General features: G+C 42.1%; 2 protein-coding genes across 6 annotated transcripts; both read left to right on the forward strand.

Annotated features, from left to right (window-relative positions):
- Positions 1–599: 599 nt before the first annotated feature.
- Positions 600–12,005, forward strand: LOC115152058 (NACHT, LRR and PYD domains-containing protein 12). Of its 5 annotated transcripts, none has more exons than XM_029696536.1 (14): positions 600–765; positions 1,343–1,505; positions 1,619–1,732; positions 1,846–1,944; positions 7,208–7,321; positions 7,424–7,525; positions 7,663–9,456; positions 9,554–9,727; positions 9,845–10,018; positions 10,341–10,514; positions 10,770–10,943; positions 11,096–11,269; positions 11,407–11,580; positions 11,769–12,005. In XM_029696536.1, exons 1-14 carry the CDS (start codon positions 633–635, stop codon positions 11,947–11,949), a joined length of 3,744 nt encoding a protein of 1,247 aa, XP_029552396.1. In that variant the 5' UTR covers positions 600–632; the 3' UTR covers positions 11,950–12,005. The 5 variants fall into 5 exon arrangements, with proteins under 5 accessions (XP_029552396.1, XP_029552398.1, XP_029552397.1 ...); XM_029696538.1 differs by having other exon boundaries at positions 601–765; positions 1,343–1,451; positions 1,679–1,732; XM_029696539.1 differs by having other exon boundaries at positions 681–765; positions 1,234–1,505.
- A 4,808-nt stretch (positions 12,006–16,813) lies between these two features.
- On the forward strand, positions 16,814–19,076 carry calub (calumenin b). The gene is made up of 7 exons (XM_029696559.1): positions 16,814–16,933; positions 17,464–17,690; positions 17,806–17,999; positions 18,106–18,272; positions 18,357–18,417; positions 18,609–18,808; positions 18,910–19,076. The coding sequence occupies exons 2-7, from the start codon at positions 17,467–17,469 to the stop codon at positions 19,012–19,014; spliced, it is 951 nt and encodes a 316-aa protein (XP_029552419.1). The 5' UTR covers positions 16,814–16,933; positions 17,464–17,466; the 3' UTR covers positions 19,015–19,076.
- Positions 19,077–20,779: the final 1,703 nt, after the last annotated feature.

The raw sequence follows: 20,779 nt of genomic DNA on the forward strand, positions 1-20,779 counted from the left end.
AGAGACAGAGAGAGTTGGAAAAAGAGAGAGAGATAGAAAGAGAGAGAAGGAGAGAAATAGATCAATATAAAAATAGAACCATAGAGATAAGTAAAAATATATATTGAAAAAGACAAACGTAGGGGAAGTAAAAAGGTATATTGGCAGTAGGATTTGGTAGACGAGGAGGAGCAGGTGACAAACCTCACCATTCATTAAACAACAGTGCTCTCTGGTGGAGAGAGACACTGTTACAGTGGGCGTAAAGTATCTACATTTATCAGCAAAGATATTTTCTTTCTCATCAAATGTACAACTGTTGGATCACAGTGGAGGCTTTGTTTGTTTGTACTCCACACTGAGTCACTTGTTAATCCACCTTTAATCCATTTTATTCCAGGTTTTAAAACAGGCTGTTTCACAAGGTTTCATATGCAGACAGCTGGTGTAAATTTCTTCCTGTTTTTTTATTAAATCACTTCGGACAACTTTGGTGATGCACATTGCCCTTTATCCTATGTCAGTCTGAAGATTGTGGCTCAGAAGAATACTCTGTTTCCATGCGCCCACACAGAGTAAAAGCATCCGTAAAGAGAGGGAAGAGGCATAACAACCTACCAAGCAAATGTAGCTAATCTAGCTATCAAATTACCATGAGGCGGAAGTCAAATACGGTTCCTGCCCTGGCTTGCCCTCCCTTCTTTCTGCCCTTCTCTCCTTTGAGCAGTCAAACAAAGAAGCTACAGCCTACAGCAACATTCTCAAACCGAGGAACCCATCTCAGTGGTAAGCATTACAGACTGTTTTTGTTTCTTGCTACAAGAAAATAGAAAGTTATTGAAAGAGAAGAGTAGAGCAGAGATGGGGAAAAGGGGAGACTAAAGGAGTAGCGTATTTAATGTCTATTCAACTATTGGTACTGTTTGCGAACTGTGTAATCTAGCCAGCTAAGAAAATACACTGTTTGCAGAAAGGACCACCTCATTCGATTAAATTCTACAAATTTCTGTCACTGCTATGGCTTGTACATGTGTCAGCTAGGTATACATGCTAGCGAAGTTGCTAACAAGCTAAAGTAGTCCAGTTGACAATAGCTGGCAAATGCGTAAACAGTCGAAAGTGATACACTTCCTGGATAACCAACAAATGTTACAGAAATCAGCCTCTTAAATTGGGTAGTGTGTGTAGTAGCTATTTGACTGCATTGTGTATGATTGATACTTTCTCTCTCCCTTTATCTCTGTATGGGTGGAGGTGGGTGTGGGTGTGTGTGTGTTCACAGGGCTGATCTAGGTCAGAGGACAGTAGTATTTGTCTGCCCATGAGAAGGGAATTACGACCTCTAAAATGAGTCTCTCTGCAGAGAGAGAGGAGGGGGACAGTTTTTCGAAAAAGATTGTCTCAGGCGAGAAAGAGGAGCAGGAGAGACCAGTATCTCCTGTACCCAGCTGTGTGTCCATGAAGAGTGACATGTCAATCGATCATCCATATAACTTCAGTAAAGAACCATTGTCCAGTGAACAGGGGTAACAAGACTTTTTACCACACACCTACATAATTCTGATACAGATATCTGAGCACCGTCAAAAACTATTTCTTCCCCAGTCAGACTAACAATAATCTCCATGGTTTTTGTCAGGGTCCATCAGGAGAGACCAGCATCTCCTGTACCCAGCTGTGTGTCCATGAAGAGTGACATGTCAATCGATCCTCCATATAACTTCAGTAAAGAACCATTGTCCAGTGAACAGGGGTAACAAGACTTTTTACCACACACCTACATAATTCTGATACAGATATCTGAGCACCGTCAAAAACTATTTCTTCCCCAGTCAGACTAACAATAATCTCCATGGTTTTTGTCAGGGTCCATCAGGAGAGACCAGCATCTCCTGTAACCAGCTGTGTGTCTATGAAGAGTGACCAGTCTATGGGACCACCAATAAACTTTTCCAGTGAACTGGGGTAATAAGACTTCTTGTTTTAACCACAAATATACTGTGCATTTGGAAAGTATTCAGACCCCTTGACTTTTTCCACATTTTGTTACGTTACAGCCTTATTTCTAAAATTAATTCAATTGTCCCCCCCCCATCAATCTACACGCAACACCCCATAATGACAAAGCAAAAAAAGGTTTATACATTTTTGCAAATGTATAACAAAAACACTGAAATATCACATTTACAAATTCAAATGTATTCAGACCCTTTACTCAGTACTTTGTTGAAGCACCTTTGGCAGCGATTACAGCCACAAGTCTTCTTGGGAATGATGCTACAAGGTTGGCACACCTGTATTTGGGGAGTTTCTCCCATTCTTCTCTGCAGATCCTCTCAAGCTTATTTAACCTTTATTTAGCTAGGAAAGTCAGTTAAAAACAAATTCTGATTTACAATGACTGCCTAACCTGGCCAAACCCTAACGACGCTGGGCCAATTGTGTGCCGCCCTATGGAACTCCCAATCACGGCCAGCTGTGATACAGCCTGGAATCGAACCAGGGTCTGTAGTGACGCCTCTAGCGCTGATATGCAGTGCCTTAGACTGGTGTGCCACTCGGGAGTCCAGGTTGGATGGGGAGCGTCGTTGCACAGCTATGTTCAGGTCTCTCCAGAGCTGTTTGATCGGGTTCAAGTCCGGGCTCTGGCTGGGCCACTCAAGGACATTCAGACACTTGTCCCAAAGCCACTCCTGCGTTGTCTTGGCTCTGTGCTTAGGGTCGTTGTCCTGTTGGAATGTGAACCTTTGCCGCAGTCTGAGGTCCTGAGCGCTCTGGAACAGGTTTTCATCAAGGATCTCTCTGTACTTTGCTCTGTTCATCTTTCCCTCAATCCTGCCACCACCATGCCTCACCGTGGTGTGAGGTTTCCTCCAGACGTGACGCCTGGCATTCAGGCCAAAGAGTTCAGTCTTGGTTTTATCAGACCAGAGAATCTTGTTTCTCATGGTCTGAGAGTCCTTTAGGTGCCTTTTGGCAAACTCCATGTGGTCTGTCATGTGCCTTTAACTGAGGAGTGGATCCCTCTGGCCACTCTACCATAATGTTCTGATTGGTGGAGTGCTGCAGAGATGGTTGTCCTTCTGGAAGGTTCTCCCATCGCCACAGAATAACTCTGGAGCTCTGTCAGAGTGACCATCGGGTTCTTGGTCACCTCCTTGACCAAGGTCCTTCTCCCCCGATTGCTCACTTTGGCTGGGTGGGCACCTCTAGGAAGAGTCTTAGTGGTTCCAAAGTTCTTCCATTTAAGATTGATGGCAATACAGATATCTGAGCACCCTTACCCTTCCCCAGTCAGACTAAAAATAATCTCCATGGTTTTTGTCAGGGTCCATCAGGAGAGATCAGTGTCTCCTGTAACCAGCTGTGTGTCTATGTAGAGTGACCAGTCTATGGGACTACCAATCAACTTTTCTTGTGAACAAGGGTTATAAGACTTGTTGTTTTAACCACACACATATAGTACCAGTCAAAAGTTTGGACACACCTACTCATTCAAGGGTTTTTCTTTATTTTTACTACTTTTGTAGAATAATAGTGAAGACATCAAAACTATGAAATAACACATATGTAATCATGTAGTAACAATTCAAAATATATTTTAGATTCTTCAAAGTAGCCACCCTTTGCCTTGATGACAGCTTTGCACACTCACGGCATTTTCTCAACCAGCTTAATGAGGAATGTTCTTCCAACAGTCTTGAAGGAGTTCCCACATATGCTGAGCACTTGTTGGTTGCTTTTCCTTAACTCTGCAGTCCAACTCATCCCAAACCATCTCAATTGGGTTGAGGTCGGGTGATTGTGGAGGCCAGGTCATCTGATGCAGCACTCCATCTCTCTCCTTGGTCAAATAGCCCTTACACAGCCTGGAGGTGTGTTTTGGGTCTTTGTCATGTTGAAAAATAAATGTTAGTCCCTCTAAGCGCAAACCAGATAGGATGGCATATTGCTGCAGAATGCTGTGGTAGCCATGCTGGTTAAGTGTGCCTTAAATTCAAAATAAATCACAGACAGTGTCACCAGCAAAGCACCCCCACATCATCACACCTCCTCCATGCTTCACGGTGGGAACCACACATGCGGAGATCATCCATTCAGATACTCTGCGTCTCACAAAGACAAAGTGGTTGGAACCAAACATCTCAAATTTGGACTCATCAGATCAAAGGACAGATTTACACAGGTCTAAACGTCCATTGCTTGTGTTTCCTGGCCCAAGCAAGTCACTTCTTGTTATTGGTGTCCTTTAGTAGGGGTTTCTTTGCAGAAATTCCACCATGAACATCTGATTCATGCAGTCTCCTTTGAACAGTTGATGTTGAGATGTGTCTGTTACTTGAACTCTGTGACGTATTTATTTGGGCTGCAATCTTAGGTGCAGTTAACTCTAATGAACTTGTCCTCTGCAGCAGAAGTAACTCTGGGTCTTCCTTTCCTGTGGCGGTCCTCATGAGAGCCAGTTTCATCATAGCGCTTTATGGTTTTTGCGACTGCACAAAGTTCTTGGCACTTTCAGGATTGACTGACCTTCATGTCTTAAAGTGATGATGGACTGTCATGTCTCTTTGCTTATTTGAGCAGTTCTTGCCATAATATGGACTTGATATTTTACTAAATAGGGCTATCTTCTATATGTCACCCCTACCTTGTCACAACACAACTGATTAAAACTTCTTCAGGATTGGTGGGTCCCCTGTGGGAGGTTTGAGCTAACCTAGGCTAATGCAATCAGCATGAGGTTGTAAGTAACAAGAACATTTCCCAGGACATAGACATATCTGATAATGGCAGAAAGCTTAAATTCTTGTTAATCTAACTGCACTGTCCAATTAACAGTTGCTATGACAGTGAAAGAATACCATGCTATTGTTTGAGGAGAGTGCACAATTTTGAACATGAAAAGTTATTAATAAACTAATTAAGCACATGTGGGCAGTTTTGATACAACATTTCGAACAGAAATACAATGGTTCATTGGATCAGTCTAAAACTTCCACATACACTGCTGCCATCTAGTGGCAAAAATCTAAATTGCACCTGGGCTGGAATAATACATTATGGCCTTTCTCTTGCATTTCAAAGATGATGGTTAAAAAACCCCACAAAAGAACGGTTGTTTTTTTCTTTGTATTATCTTTAACCAGATCTAATGTGTTATATTCTCCTACATTCCTTTCACATTTCTACAAATGTCAAAGTGTTTCCTTTCAAATGGTATCAATAAAATGCATATCCTTGCTTCAGGGCCTGAGCTACAGGCCGTTAGACTTGGGTATGTCATTTTAGGCAAACATTTTTTTTTAAATGGGCCGATCCTTATTAAGAAGGAAATAAATTCCACAAATGAACTTTTAACAAGGCATACCTGTTAATTGAAATGCATTCCAGGTGACTACCTCATGAACCTGTTTGAGAGAATGCCAAGAGTGTGCAAAGCTGTCATCAAAGCAAAGGGTGGCTACTTTGAAGAATCTCAAATATAAAATACACTGCTCCAAAAAATAAAGGGAACACTAAAATAACACATCCTAGATCTGAATGAATGAAATTATCTTATTAAATACTTTTTTCTTTGCATAGTTGAATGTGCTGACAACAAAATCACACAAAAATAAATCAATGGAAATCCAATTTATCAACCCATGGAGGTCTGGATTTGGAGTCACTCAAAATTAAAGTGGAAAACCACACTACAGGCTGATCCAACTTTGATGTAATGTCCTTAAAACAAGTCAAAATGAGGCTCAGTAGTGTGTGTGGCCTCCACGTGCCTGTATGACCTCCCTACAACGCCTGGGCATGCTCCTGATGAGGTGGCGGATGGTCTCCTGAGGGATCTCCTCCCAGACCTGGACTAAAGCATCCGCCAACTCCTGGACAGTCTGTGGTGCAACGTGGCGTTGGTGGATGGAGCGAGACATGATGTCCCAGATGTGCTCAATTGGATTCAGGTCTGGGGAACGGGCGGGCCAGTCCATAGCATCAATGCCTTCCTCTTGCAGGAACTGCTGACACACTCCAGCCACATGAGGTCTAGCATTGTCTTGCATTAGGAGGAACCCAGGGCCAACCGCACCAGCATATGGTCTCACAAGGGGTCTGAGGATCTCATCTCGGTACCTAATGGCAGTCAGGCTACCTCTGGCGAGCACATGGAGGGCTGTGCGGCCCCCCAAAGAAATGCCACCCCACACCATGACTGACCCACCGCCAAACCGGTCATGCTGGAGGATGTTGCAGGCAGCAGAACGTTCTCCACGGCGTCTCCAGACTCTGTCACGTGCTCAGTGTGAACCTGCTTTCATCTGTGAAGAGCACAGGGCGCCAGTGGCGAATTTGCCAATCTTGGTGTTCTCTGGCAAATGCCAAACGTCCTGCACGGTGTTGGGCTGTAAGCACAACCCCCACCTGTGGACGTCAGGCCCTCATACCACCCTCATGGAGTCTGTTTCTGACTGTTTGAGCAGACACGTGCACTGTTTGAGCAGACACATGCAGACACACTCCTACGGCCTCCTCCACGTCTCCTGATGTCCTGGCCTGTCTCCTGGTAGCGCCTCCATGCTCGGGACACTACGCTGACAGACACAGCAAACCTTCATGCCACAGCTTGCATTGATGTGCCATCCTGGATGAGCTGCACTACCTGAGCCACTTGTGTGGGTTGTAGGCTCCGTCTCATGCTACCACTAGAGTGAAAGCACCGCCAGCATTCAAAAGTGACCAAAACATCAGCCAGGAAGCATCGGAACTGAGAAGTGGTCTGTGGTCCCCACCTGCAGAACCACTCCTTTATTGGGGGTGTCTTGCTAATTGCCTATAATTTCCACCTGTTGTCTATTCCATTTGCACAACAGAATGTGAAATCTATTGTCAATCAGTGTTGCTTCCTAAGTGGACAGTTTGATTTCACAGAAGTGTGATTGACTTGGAGTTACATTGTGTTGTTTAAGTGTTCCCTTTATTTTTTGAGTAGTGTATATTTAGATTTGTTTAACACTTTTTTGGTTACTACATGATTCCATATGTGTTATTTCGTAGTTTTGATGTCTTCAGTATTATTCTACAATGTAGAAAATAGTAAAAATAAAGAAAACCCTGGAACGAGTACTCTAGGTGTGTCCAAACTTTTGACTGGCACTGTAGATTATAATTACTCCTCAACAACAATTTTGACTATTTCTTCCTTAGCACGACTAAATATAATTTTCTTGTTTTTTGTCAGGATCCAACAAGAGAGACCAGTGTCTCCTGTACCCAGCTGTTTGTCTATGAAGAGTGACAAGTCTATGGGCCTGCCAATGAGATTCAGTAATGAACCACTTACGTCAAATAAAAGGTTATTGCAATATTTAGAGTTCATGGTTTCTTTAAAACAAAACTCATAAACACGCACCCATGACTTCTTGTTCTTTGTAAAGATTTAAGTTTGTTTTGACAGGGTCCTTCCACTCCCTCAGCAGAGACAGGACTGTCCTCCTTCCTGCACTGTGTCCATGGAGCCATATGAAGGAGCGAATGTCTTACCCGTAGATCAGAAAATGTGAGTGTCTGCTGTTTCTATGGCTTCATATCACTTGGAGACCACATTGTCTCAGGTCTTCATAACTGTAGAAATTCAGTTTCCATTTGTTCCTCCTTTGATATAAAATGTTTAAACATTTTGTGTCATTTTTCCAGGCACCAAAATGTCAGTGCTGAGGCAGAAATCCAAGAGAAGCTCAAATCAACTCTGAAGAAGAGATTTCAGTGTGTTTTTGAGGGACTAGCACAGCAAGGAAACCCCACACTTCTCAATGACATCTACACAGAGATTTTCATCACTGAAGGTGGAAGTGGAAAGGTCAATAATGACCATGAGATAAGACAGATTGAGGCAGCATGCAGGAGACCAGCAACACAAGATACACCAATCAAATGTAATGACATCTTTAAACCCTTACCAGGACAAGACAGGCATATAAAATCTGCGTTGACAAAGGGAGTCGCTGGCATTGGAAAGACCATTTCCGTGCAGAAGTTTATTCTGGACTGGGCCGAAGGAAAAGCCAATAAGGATATTCAGTTCATATTTCCACTTCCTTTTCGTGAGCTGAATTTGATGAGGATGGAGAGATGCAGTTTGATGGAACTTTTACAATCTTTTTTCATGGAAATTAAAGAATCCAAAATGATTAACTATGAAGAGTGCAAAGTCCTGTTTGTATTTGATGGTCTGGATGAGTGTCGACTCCCTCTTGACTTCCAGAACAATAAGACCTGTTTTGATGTCTCAGAGTCAACCTCAGTCGATGTGCTGCTGACAAACCTTATTAAAGGGAATCTGTTACCCTCTGCGCTTCTCTGGACAACCTCCCGACCTGCAGCAGCCAATCAGATCCCTCCTGAGTGTGTTAACCAGGTGACAGAAGTACGAGGGTTCAATGACCCACAGAAGGAGGAGTACTTCAGGAAGAGATTCAGTGATGAGAACCTGGCCAGCAGAATCATCTCACACATTAAATCCTCAAAGAGTCTCTACATCATGTGCCACATACCAGTTTTCTGTTGGGTTTCAGCCACTGTTCTAGAGAGAATGTTGGGTGAAGCAGAGAGTGGAGAGATCCCCAAGACTCTGACTCAAATGTGCACACACTTCCTGATCTTTCAGACCAAACAGAGTACTAAAAAGTATCTTGGAGAAGATTACATTGATCACCACTGGAATACAGTAATGATAATGACACTGGGGAAACTGGCTTATCAACAGCTGGAAAAAGGTAATCTGATCTTCTACGAGGAAGACTTAAGAGAATGTGGCATTGATGTTACAGAAGCATCCGTGTACTCAGGAGTGTGCACACAGATCTTCAGAGAGGAGAAAGGGCTGTGCCAGGAGAAGGTATACTGCTTTGTACATCTAAGCATTCAGGAGTTTTTAGCTGCTCTGTATGTGTTTCTCATATTCAAAAACAGCAATGTAAATCTTCTCTCTGGAGGTGTAAATATTAAGACAATGTCAGGAGAAACACCTGCATTGTTTCTACACAAAAGTGCAGTGGACAAGGCCTTACAAAGTATGAATGGACACCTGGACCTGTTCCTCCGTTTCCTTCTGGGCCTATCACTGGAGTCCAATCAAACTCTCTTACAAGGCTTACTGTTACAGACAGAAATCAAGTCCCAAAGCAGTGAGGAAACAGCCAAGTACATAAAGATGAAGATCAGGAAGAATCCCAATCCAGAGAGGTGCATTAACCTGTTCCACTGTCTGAATGAACTGAATGACATTTCTCTAGTGGAGGAGATCCAAAGCTATCTGAGCTCAGGAAGTCTCTCAAAAGCTGAACTGTCACCTGCACAGTGGTCCGCTCTGGTCTTTGTTTTGCTGACTTCAGTGGAGAAGCAGGATGTGTTCGAACTGAGAAAGTATTTCAGATCAGAGGAGGGTCTTCTTAGGCTGCTACCAGTGGTCAAAGCCACCAGAACAGCAATGTGAGTATTTATAGACACATTTTCATAATTTCCTCATGGTCTTTGTAGTCTTTACCCTGTTTGTGGACCAAATGTGTTGTTTTATTATTTATTCCAGCCTGAAAGATTGTAACTTGACTGAAAGTTGCTGTAAGTCTTTGGCTTCAGCTCTCAGATCGAACTCTTCTTCACTGAGAGAGCTGGACCTGAGTGACAATAAACTGCAGGATTCAGGAGTGAAGCTGCTCTCTGATGGATTGAAGAATCCAGATTGTAAATTGAAGACACTGAGGTAAGGGCATCTCTCAGAGTGGAAATGTATATTTACTTTCGTTTCTGGAAATGTTAAATGATTCAACTATTTTAAATGTCCAGTTGTGTATAGAGCTGAGTATTTTTCTCACTGCAGGCTGAAGAGCTGTGGTACCACAAAGGTTGGCTGTGCTTCTCTGGCTTCAGCTCTAACGTCAAACTCCTCACACCTGAGAGAGCTGGATCTGAGCAGTAATATCCTTGGAGACTCTGGGCTAAAGCTGCTCTCTACTGTACTGGAGGATCCACACTGTAAACTGGACATACTGAGGTTAGTTTCATACAGATGTCGGATCTTAATTTGAGCCAGATTGCTACAGCAGGAAAAGAATCCTGCGGCAACAGGAAATTTGAATTATGTGGATTATAATTCATGGACATTTTTGTAGGGGTTGATAGATTTTTCTGATGGGAAAGTTGAAATTACAAACTTCAGAAGCCTATATTACAAGTTTTACATTTCCTGCATTGCAATACATGGACCTCTAATAGCTGTTTACATGAGGATAGTTATTATCTAACTCTAAGTCAGCCTGGATAAGATTGTCTGCTAAATGGCTAAAATGTAAATGTAATTCTCTCTCCATCTGTAGCCTTTCTGGTTGTGGAGTCACAGAGGAGGGTTGTACTTCTCTGGCTTCAGCTCTGAGGTCAAACCCCTCACACCTGAGAGAACTCGACCTGACCAACAACCAACCAGGAGACTCAGGAGTGAAGCTGCTCTCTGCTGTCCTGGAGAATCCACAGTGTAAATTGCAAAAACTGAAGTGAGTACTAGAACATCTCAAGAATGGTCTGTAATTTCAGGATTTAGGTCAAGTGATTATGTGATTTGTGATCTGATTTTGTTGAGGATATCTGGGCATGGGCATTTAATTCTGAGATCAGAAACCTAAGGGAGAATGAGGAAGTACAGCTCTCCAGTTGCTCTTAGAAACTTGAAGTTACTTCTCAATGAGTAATGAAGTGTACTACAATGCCGATGACAGTAGGACATTAAATGATGCTGATTCCCTCTGCAGGCTGTATAACTCTAAAATCACAGAGGAAGGATGTTATTATCTGGCTTCAGCTCTGATAACAAACCCCTCACACCTGAGAGAGCTTGACCTAGGTGGAAATAAGTTAAGAGACTCAGGAATTAACCATCTCTCTGCTGCACTGAAGGAACCACAATGTAAACTGGAAACAATGAGGTGATGTGTAATTAAAATACATGTTCTTCAATGAAATAAACAATGTTCACAAAGGATAAAGGAAAACTAAATTGGGTAGTTATATGTTTGAACATGAATAATGTCATCATGTGCTATGAAACTGCATATCATACAAACAAACCACTGTGCAGGATGTTAGGCTGTGGAGTCACAGAGGAGAGCTGTGCTTCTCTGGCTTCAGCTCTGAGGTCAAACCCCTCACATCTGAGAGAGCTGGACTTGACCAACAACCAACCAGGAGACTCCGGTGTGAAGATGCTCTCTGCTGTCCTGGAGGATCCACTCTGTAAACTGGAAAGACTTTCGTAAGTATTACAGCATATTCCATGTCAGAATAGGGGCGCTATAACTGATCCACCTGGAGGCTTGCAGGCAGCTTGCTGATGGACATTAACATTGCACAGTCACAATCTATAAATATTACCTTCATATTTATTCCCAGGCTGAAATGCTGTAACCTCACTGAGAAATGCTGTGGGTCTCTGGCCTCAGTTCTTAGCTCAAACTCCTCTAGTCTGAGAGAGCTGCACCTGAGTTACAATAACCTGCAGGATTCAGGAGTGAAGCTGCTCTCTGCTGGACTGGGGAATACACACTGTAAAGTGGAAAAACTGGGGTAAGGCCATCTTTCTTGGAGTCCATTAAGTTGCATGAAAACAAATTATAAACTAAATGTAGTGATCAAATATAGCATGTTTTAACCTTTTTAAGTTGTTGCCACCCATCAGGCAAATAATGTGCTGTTGAGGAAAGCAATCAGTGTGTCCAGAACTGACAGAATGACAGATGTTTCTCCCTCTGCAGGCTGTCATGTTGTTGGGTCACATGGGAAGGCTGTGCCTCTTTGGCTTCAGCTCTGAGGTCAAACCCCTCACACCTGAGAGAGCTAGAGCTACAAATGAATAAACTAGGAGACTCAGGGGAGAAGACGCTCTCTGATGTCTTGGAGGATCCACTCTGTAAACTGGAGAAACTTACTGTATAATGTACTCTGTACAACGTTTTTGTCTGATAAAACTATTATGGTACATTTCCACCTTTTAATGCATTTTCATACATTTCAAGAAGAGTTTGCTGTGAAGAAACCTTTTCTGTCTGCAGACATTTTCACTGCATGTATGGGGAAATGTCACACATTGTTATAACAAGAAACAAGGATGTTTGTTGCATCCTTGTGAATGCTGGGTTGTTATCTAATAATTCAGAGACAACGGGAAGATATAGTTTTAAAAATATACACTACCGTTCAAAAGTTTGGGGTCACTTATAAATGTCCTAACCAGAAAAGAAAGTGGAGTGGGAGGCCCCGGTGCACAACTGAGCAAGAGGACAAGTACATTAGTGTCTAGTTTGAGAAACAGACGCCTCAAGTCCTCAACTGGCAGCTTCACTAAATAGTACCCGCAAAACACCAGTCTCAACATCAACAGTGAAGAGGCGACTCCGGGATGCTGGCCTTCTAGGCATAGTTCCTCTGTCCAGTGTCTGTGTTCTTTTGCCCATCTTAATCTTTTCTTTTTATTGGCCAGTCTGAGACATGGATTTTTCTTTGTTGGTTGCTTTTCCTTCACTCTGCGGTCCAACTCATCCCAAACCATCTCAATTGGGTTGAGGTTGGGTGATTGTGGAGAACAGGTCATCTGATGCAGCACTCCATCACTCTCCTTGGTCAAATAGCCCTTACACAGCCTGGAGGTGAGTTTTGGGGTCACTGTCCTGTTAAAAACAAATGATAGTCCCTCTAAGCTCAAACCAGATGGGATGGCCTATAGCTGGAGAATGCTGTGGTAGCCATGCTGGTTAAGTTTACCTTGAATTCTTAATAAATCAACCAACAGTGTCACCAGCAAAGCACCCTCTACACCATCACACCTCCTCCTCCATGCTTCACGGTGGGAACCACACATGCTGGGATCATCCGTTCAGCTACTCTGCGTCTCACAAAGACACAGTGGTTGGAACCAAAAATCTCACATTTGGATTCATCAGACCAAAGGACAGATTTCCACTAGTCTAATGTACATTTCTTGTGTTTCTTGGCCCAAGCAAGTGTCTTCTTCTTATTGGTGTCTTTTAGTAGTGGTTTCTTTGCAGCAATTCAACCACGATGGCCTGATTCAGGCAGTCTCCTCTGAACAGTTGATGTTGAGATGTGTCTGTTACTTGAACTCTGTGAAGCATTTATGTGGGCTGCAATCGGAGGTGCAGTTAACTCTAATGAACTTATCCTCTGCAGCAGAAATAACTCTGGGTCTTCCTTTCCTGTGGCGGTCCTCATGAGAACCAATTTCATCATAGAGCTTGATTGTTTTTTCGTCTGCACAAAGTTCTTGACACTTTCAGGATTGACTGACCTTCATGTCTTAAAGTAATGATGGACTGTCATGTCTCTTTGCTTATTTGAGCAGTTCTTGCCATAATATGGAGTTGGTGTTTTACCAAATAGGGCTATCTTCTGTATACCACCACTACCTTGTCACAACTCAACTGATTGGCTCAAACGCATTAAGAAGGAAAGAAATTCCACAAATTAACTTCTAACAAGGCACACCTGTTAATTTAAATGCATTCCAGGTGACTACCTGCAAAGCTGTCATTAAGGCAAAGGGTATCTACTTTGAAGAATCTCAAATATAAAATATAACATAACACTTTTTGGGTTACTACATGTTTCCATATGTGTTATTTCATAGTTGATGTCTTCACTATGATTCTACAATGTAGAAAATAATAAAAATGAAGAAAAACCCTTGAATGAGTGGATGTGTACAAACTTTTGACTGGTACTATATATATATATATATATATATATATATATATATATATATATATATATATATATATATATATATATATATAGATATATAGATATATATATAGATATATATATATGAGAGTGTACAAAACATTAATAAGACCTTCCTACTATTGAGTTGCACCCCAGCCTTTTGCCCTCCAGAACAGCCTTAATTTGTCGGGGCATGGACTACAAGGTGTCGAAAGTCTTCCACAGGGATGCAGGTCCATGTTGACTCCGATGCTTCCAACAGTTGTGTCAAGTTGGGTGGTGAACCATTCTTGATTCACATGGGAAACTGTTGAGCGTGAAAAAAACAGCAGCGTTTCAGTTCTTGACAAAAACCGGTGCACCTGGCACATACTACCCTACCCCGTTCAAAGGCACTTGTCTTTTGTCTTGCTTATTCACCCTCTGAATGGCACTTATACATAGACACAATCCTTATTTAACCTGTCTCCTCCCCTTCATCTACACTGATTGAAGTGGATTTAACAAGTGACATCATTAAGGGATCATAGCTTTCACTTGGATTCATCTGGTCAGTCTGTCATGGAAAGAGCAGGTGTCCTTAATGTTTTGTACACTCAGTGTATATTTCAGACTCTGAAATTGCTTGTTCAGAATGTTTTTTAAAAAACTTTTTGGATTAGATGTGAATTGTTTTGTATTACCGCACTATTGGATCTAGAAACACAAGCATTTAGCTGCACCTGCTATAATACAGATCTGTGTATGCGACTAATAAACTTTGATTTGACACTTACTCACTCACTCTCACACTGGACTCTCTCTCTCTCTATCACACACACACAAACACACAGTGAGCCTTCACTTTCACATACCAACACACTGCTGTGCTGTGCTCTCTATCTTGGATCGATTGATAACTGAGGCGGGGTTGGACCTTTTCTTCTAGTGACTCCAATCAATGCCAAATGTACTGCGCAAAATGTTACCTTTGTAGTCAAATACAAACATTTAGATGCTTTAATTCAGCTCAGTTTTTTTTGCCATATCAATAAGCTTAAATGCGGCTGTTTGTGTTGTTTGTTGCTGTTTCTGTTGCAGGAGACTTACAGTTTCAGCCACTGAGTGACTGAACGTTCCCAGCCAGACACGACTCTTACTTCATCCAGAACACAAAGAGGACCTCCAAGCCAACAGGGGGTTTAACGCGCTCATTGTGGAACGCGTTTGGGTCTTGCGTGTCAAAAATGATACACTTCAAATAACACTATTTGACACGTTAAATGAGCTTTTACTTTGACACGTAAAATAACACTTATATTATAGAATGTTGTGTCCTGAATTTGTACGTGCAAGCCAAGCGCCACCACCACTATCTGTAGCACTGTCAAAGTTGTACAAAAAAGTCTGCAAACACCAGTCACGAACGATGTGTTTACAATACCGCGTAATAAGGCATTATTTGTTCGACCGCAACTTCTGGGGTAGCTAGCTTTAGCTTGGTACCTAGCTAACACCAATACAACCAGCCTGAAAACAATGACCAGCAGAAACTGCAGTCATTTTCATTGTTCTTAGCAATGATTTAGGAATCCTTGTAAGTATTAGCTAGGTAGCCACTTGTTCGACTATTGAAATTGAACTAGCTAGCCAGCTACGTAACCCTGTTGCCCAAAGCTAACCTTATAAGGTGATTTCACACAGTCACAGTCCCGCGATAAGAGCTACAATGCTAATATTTGCGTAAACTCTTCACAGTTGTGTTCTGTCGGTATCACCGAGTAGACTGATACTCAATTTCATTGTTTAACATTATCTAATCTATATATGGCATAATTCCAGCCAATTATAATCTTCAGCATCACTTTCAAAGAGGTACTTTTATTTTGAAGGCAAACAGCAAATGCCACTATTATGCCTAATCCTTATTGTGGCCAGCTTCACAAACCATAACCAGGTCCGGTTGAGAGTCATTAGCCACGTGAATCAAACCCGTCAGCCTGGTGTGTGACATTCATATTGCACTGGAAAGCTTTACCTAAGGATGGGGATCAATGAAATGGGGTATCAGTCTACTCAAAACCCAAGATAATTTTTCCCAACATCCTCTGAGTCATCAGACTCCAAAACATACACACAGTATTGTTTTGCCTTGTGAATAATGTCCAATACACATAGGTTGTCAATAAATGTGGCTCAATTCACAGTTGTTTCAGAGTCCCGCAATAAGAGCTACGATGCTAATGTTCTCTGGGTGTCATTGAGTAGACTGATACCCCATGTCATTGATCCACAATCCATAGGTAAGGCTGTACAGTGAAATAAGTATACCCCCAATGCAATTTTAAAGTATAATACAGTGTGATTTCAACAGATTTTTGTCAAATTAACAAATTATTGTCTTTTGTTGATTTTATATAACAACATTCCAACCTCGTTTAGCATGATCTATTCAATTATGGCATAATTCTACTATTTGTAGGCACTTGCATCACTGTCAATGACATACGTTTATTTTGAAGGCTAACCGCAAAATACACTATTGTGGCTAATCCTTATTGTGGCTAGCTTCACATATATGGACCCGACCACCATTAAATAAATAAGAACTATCTTATGAATTAGGGTTATTTTAGATGATGACACCTAGCTATACAGTTAGCTAGCTAACTATAGCTACTGAAACAGATGTCGTGTTCTATGTTTTTGGGGAAGAACATTGTTTGCATCCATGAACTAGCTAGCTTTCTTTTAAATGACCAGCACTGTAGGTGCGCGAAACAACTTCACCAGTATCATAGCATACGTATCGATGAATCGTTGTGACATATGAAATGTGATTGTGTAATCAATGTGCAATAACTACGTAAAAAAACAAACTACGTAAAACATGTATGAAGGCGTTAAATTATTATGTGACGTGCAGTCATATTCATGTCCTGATTGATTGGTCAACAATCTTATTTGACACGTCAAATAACGTTTTTGACAGCAAAGACCCAAGCCGCGTTCCATAGCTCATAGCTTGAGGACGTGGCGGTTATTGACCAATCACAAGGCCGCAGCTGTCCTGAAGTGGACCAATGGACGAAAGGCAAGGCACAAACGCATATGTAACGCTGTTGGCTGGTTGAGTTTTTAGTACCGGAAACGATGAGTGTGTAGATATTCAAAATCGAAAGACTTTTCAGAAAGACCCGTGGTGAGTAAAGTATCTATTTTAGGCTTACGTAAATGCACAGTTCATCTATGTTTCCCCCCTGCTTAGTTATTGTAACATTAACGTTACACACACTGAAGTAGGCAGTGCAAATGACATCCCGCGTTGAGTTCAACAACTGATGTCGGGCTAACTTGCTTGCAAACTGCACCGGTACCAAGGGTGTATTCATTACGCCGATTCTGTTGCAAAACGCTTCTTATACGGAAGCAAACGGAACGAAACGTGGAGTGACCTACCTGAATTTGTTAGATAGAAATTCTCGTTTTGCTCAGTTTGGTTCTTAAACTCTTTCCGTAATGAATACGCCCCAGTACTCTCAAATTAGCTAGCTACCCTGTTTATTTTAGCCAGAAACGGTGAAACCGCATATGAGTAGGGGAAACCCCGAATTACTTAAACTAAGGAAAGTCATGACGAATTCCTGTTAACTAAACGCACTGTCACAAACTATTGTTGTGTAGTAAACCAAGTTAGTTAACTCTGCTCTCGCTCCTGTGTGTATGTGTCAGATTATGGAGCTGCGGCCGTTGGTCATGTGCTTTGCGCTGTGCGTGGTCTATGCCTCTAGTAAACCCACCATCGAGAAAAAGGACCGCGTCCACCACGACGACCCGCTAAGCAGCCGCGACCATGAAGATGCAGAGAACTTTGACTACGACCACGAGGCGTTTCTAGGACAGGACGAGGCCAAGACCTTTGATCAGCTCACACCAGAAGAGAGCAAGGAGAGACTTGGGTAACACACACACACACACACTCTAAGCAGCAACATTTGTATAGAAGTGAGAGATGGATTTGTATAGAAGAAATGAAAAGATGGTTTAACACGTCATCTCTCTCTCTCCCTACAGTATGTTGGTAGAGCGTATAGATGAGGACAAGGATGGGTATGTGTCAGTAGAGGAGATGAAAAAGTGGATCAAACACAGTCAGAAGAGGTGGATCTATGATGACGTGGACCGCCAGTGGAAAGGTCATGACCATAATGGAGATGGACTGGTAGCCTGGGAGGAGTACAAGAACGCTACATATGGATACATACTGGGTACGGGGGACACTCTGAAAGGAGTATAAGAATGTAATCTACGACACCTGATCAGTGCCTTTTTACTGGAAGGTCTGATTTTTCTAATCGGTGTGTGACCTTTTAGATGATCCAGACCCAGAGGATGGCTTCAGCTACAGACAGATGATTTCACGTGATGAGAGGAGATTCAAAATGTCTGACCTGGATGCTGACCTGAAGGCCAATAAAGAGGAGTTTACAGCCTTCCTCCATCCTGAGGAGTACGACCATATGAAGGATATAGTTGTACTGGTAGGTCACAAAACAACTTAAATGTTTTATTTATTGTATAAGGTAGCCAGGTAGTAACATCTTTGTGCCGCTACCCTCCTGTAGGAGACCATGGAGGACATCGATAAGAACGGAGACGGCTTCATAGACCTGGACGAGTACATAGGTAAGTTATAACATCTGGAGAAGTACATGGGTTATTTAATGCCTGTTTTAATACATGGTTCTTAAATGTTATTACACCTGGAGGAGGACATAGGTGCCATTTATAGCATCAGCAGAGCCTGAGTGGGTGAGAACAGAGCGGTTCATTAACATTTCTCTCTCCCTTTCTTTCACCTCTCTCCCATCCTCAAGGTGACATGTATAACCAAGAGGGGGATCCTTCAGAGCCGGAGTGGGTGAGGACAGAGAGAGAACAGTTTACTGAGTTCAGAGACACAAACAAAGATGGCCGCATGGACAAGGAGGAGACCAAAGACTGGATCCTACCTTCAGACTACGACCACGCAGAGGCAGAAGCCAAACACCTGGTCTACGAGTCAGATAATGACAAGGTGTGTACACACACGTGTTGATGTTTGAGCTAGTTGCCTACATCGTGTGTGCATTTAAGCATATACTGAAACACTTCTTATTTTTTTTTCTCCCTTTGTAGGATGGCAAACTGACCAAGGCAGAGATCGTTGAGAAGTATGACCTCTTCGTTGGTAGCCAGGCTACTGACTTTGGAGAAGCCTTGGCAAGACACGATGAATTCTAACCCTTCCACTTCCCATGCTGGGTTGGGCTCAATTCCAATTCAACTCAGTCATGGAATTCAAATCCCAACTTAAAAGTAGCGCACTATATGGAGTGACATTTGAGATGGAGCTTTTCACTCTGATGACAAGGACAATTTATTTGATTTCCTGGCCTATTATACACACTAGTGAATGCATTACTTTGTACTAAGTAGTACACGATCAGGACTCACCTCCTTGTTCCAGCTCTACCTCCACCACCCTCTCGGACAATGTAAAGGATATTTCCTTTGGCTTGTCTTTTTGTTTGCAGAGCAACTTTGTTATTTAAAAAAAAATATATGATTTATAGAATACAGTAGTAAGTGTTTTGTTCAAACAAGGTTACCAAAAAAAATCTATCATGCATGCAATTAAGTGCCGAAATGCGTGTTGGGGTCAATTCCGTTTTCAATTTAGGAAGTGAAATAAAATGTAATAGAAAACAAACTGAATTGATCTCAACCCTGGTGTGTGTATAGCCTTGTGTGTATTCTGCTATGCACTGGACTATGAAGGGGAGCTATAACAGGTGGGCCACTCTATGGGCTACCACCACAAACTGCTCTTTGAGTTGATAAACATACCACCAATGTGGCCAATCCTCCCAGGGTTAGTGGTCGTAGCCCAAGGAGTGGGCCTGAAAAGCTTAATGCGTCGTCCAATAGCGGTCCTCGGTGACCCCTGTGTGTGCAGGTTTTAGTCCCTTGGTAATGCTTAATTAGGGGTTAGATCAGTGTTTCTCAACTTTAGTCCGAGAACCCCCTGGGTCATACATTTCTGATCTACTCCCTGTATTAGCACAACATATTCATAGCCCTGTGCTAGTACAGGGCTGGAACATCCTGTTTTATTTTGGAATCTGCTGAATTCTATGCTGTGCCACACTACATACACATTCTACACTATGTTTGGAGGATAATTAAAGTCCGCTTTCCTCTCAGGCTTCTTTGATTATCGCTGTCATAACTGTATAATGCCCCTCACCTACTGTATGACCATCTATAACCACTGTTATTGTTCTGGTTCAACTTCACTTAAACCCTTTGTTATAAGGGCTACTTAACACTGCAATAACACGTCATAAACAGTCATGACTGTTGGTGTAAAATCAGTTGAGATACATTTACACAGTATGATTGTTTATGACACGTTATGTAGCCCTTATAACAGAGGGTTCTAGTGAAGTGTTTGCGTTGTCTTATATATTGTTATAATGTTAATGATATTGCCTTTTTTTTACACACAATGCAGCGCCATGCCTGTCACTGGTGACTGCCCTGTACATACATTGTCACCTGTTGCTTTGTCGACAGTGTATGTGCTGTTACCAATCAGATGGAGAAGTGTTTTTCTGATTAAAAGGATGTTGTGGAGTACCGATATGTGGTGGTGGTTTAATAGAAATATAATGAATCATTCTAATTCCATGGGTGCTATGTATTATATAGGGTGAAAAGTTTTAGACCAATCTAAGTAAAATATGTTACCACATATTTTAGAACCATCGGATCAACCAAGACTATATTAAATTAGTATTCAGTTTCTTTTAAAAATGAAACCGGAATTGAATGCTGTGGGTGTATCTAAATGAATGACCCTCTTATAGTGCCTCCAATCACAGAGTACATTTAAGCAATAAGACACGAGGGTGTGGTATATGGCCAATATACCACAGCTAAGGGCTGTTCTTATGCACGACGCATCGCGGAGTGCCTGGACACAGCCCTTAGCTGTGGTATATTG

This window comes from Salmo trutta, chromosome 17 (assembly GCF_901001165.1).
Source record: "Salmo trutta chromosome 17, fSalTru1.1, whole genome shotgun sequence".
Taxonomy (NCBI): Eukaryota; Metazoa; Chordata; class Actinopteri; order Salmoniformes; family Salmonidae; genus Salmo; species Salmo trutta.

Excerpts from the sequence above, each read along its gene's own strand:
- LOC115152058 (XM_029696536.1), top strand. The coding sequence starts at position 633 with ATGAGGCGGAAGTCAAATACGGTTCCTGCCCTGGCTTGCCCTCCCTTC. Across the intron at positions 7,526-7,662 it reads TTACCCGTAGATCAGAAAAT|GCACCAAAATGTCAGTGCTG; the intron begins GTGAGTGTCTGC and ends TCATTTTTCCAG. Across the intron at positions 10,019-10,340 it reads TGTAAACTGGACATACTGAG|CCTTTCTGGTTGTGGAGTCA; the intron begins GTTAGTTTCATA and ends CTCCATCTGTAG.
- calub (XM_029696559.1), top strand. The coding sequence starts at position 17,467 with ATGGAGCTGCGGCCGTTGGTCATGTGCTTTGCGCTGTGCGTGGTCTAT. Across the intron at positions 18,273-18,356 it reads TGAAGGATATAGTTGTACTG|GAGACCATGGAGGACATCGA; the intron begins GTAGGTCACAAA and ends ACCCTCCTGTAG. Across the intron at positions 18,418-18,608 it reads AGACCTGGACGAGTACATAG|GTGACATGTATAACCAAGAG; the intron begins GTAAGTTATAAC and ends CCCATCCTCAAG.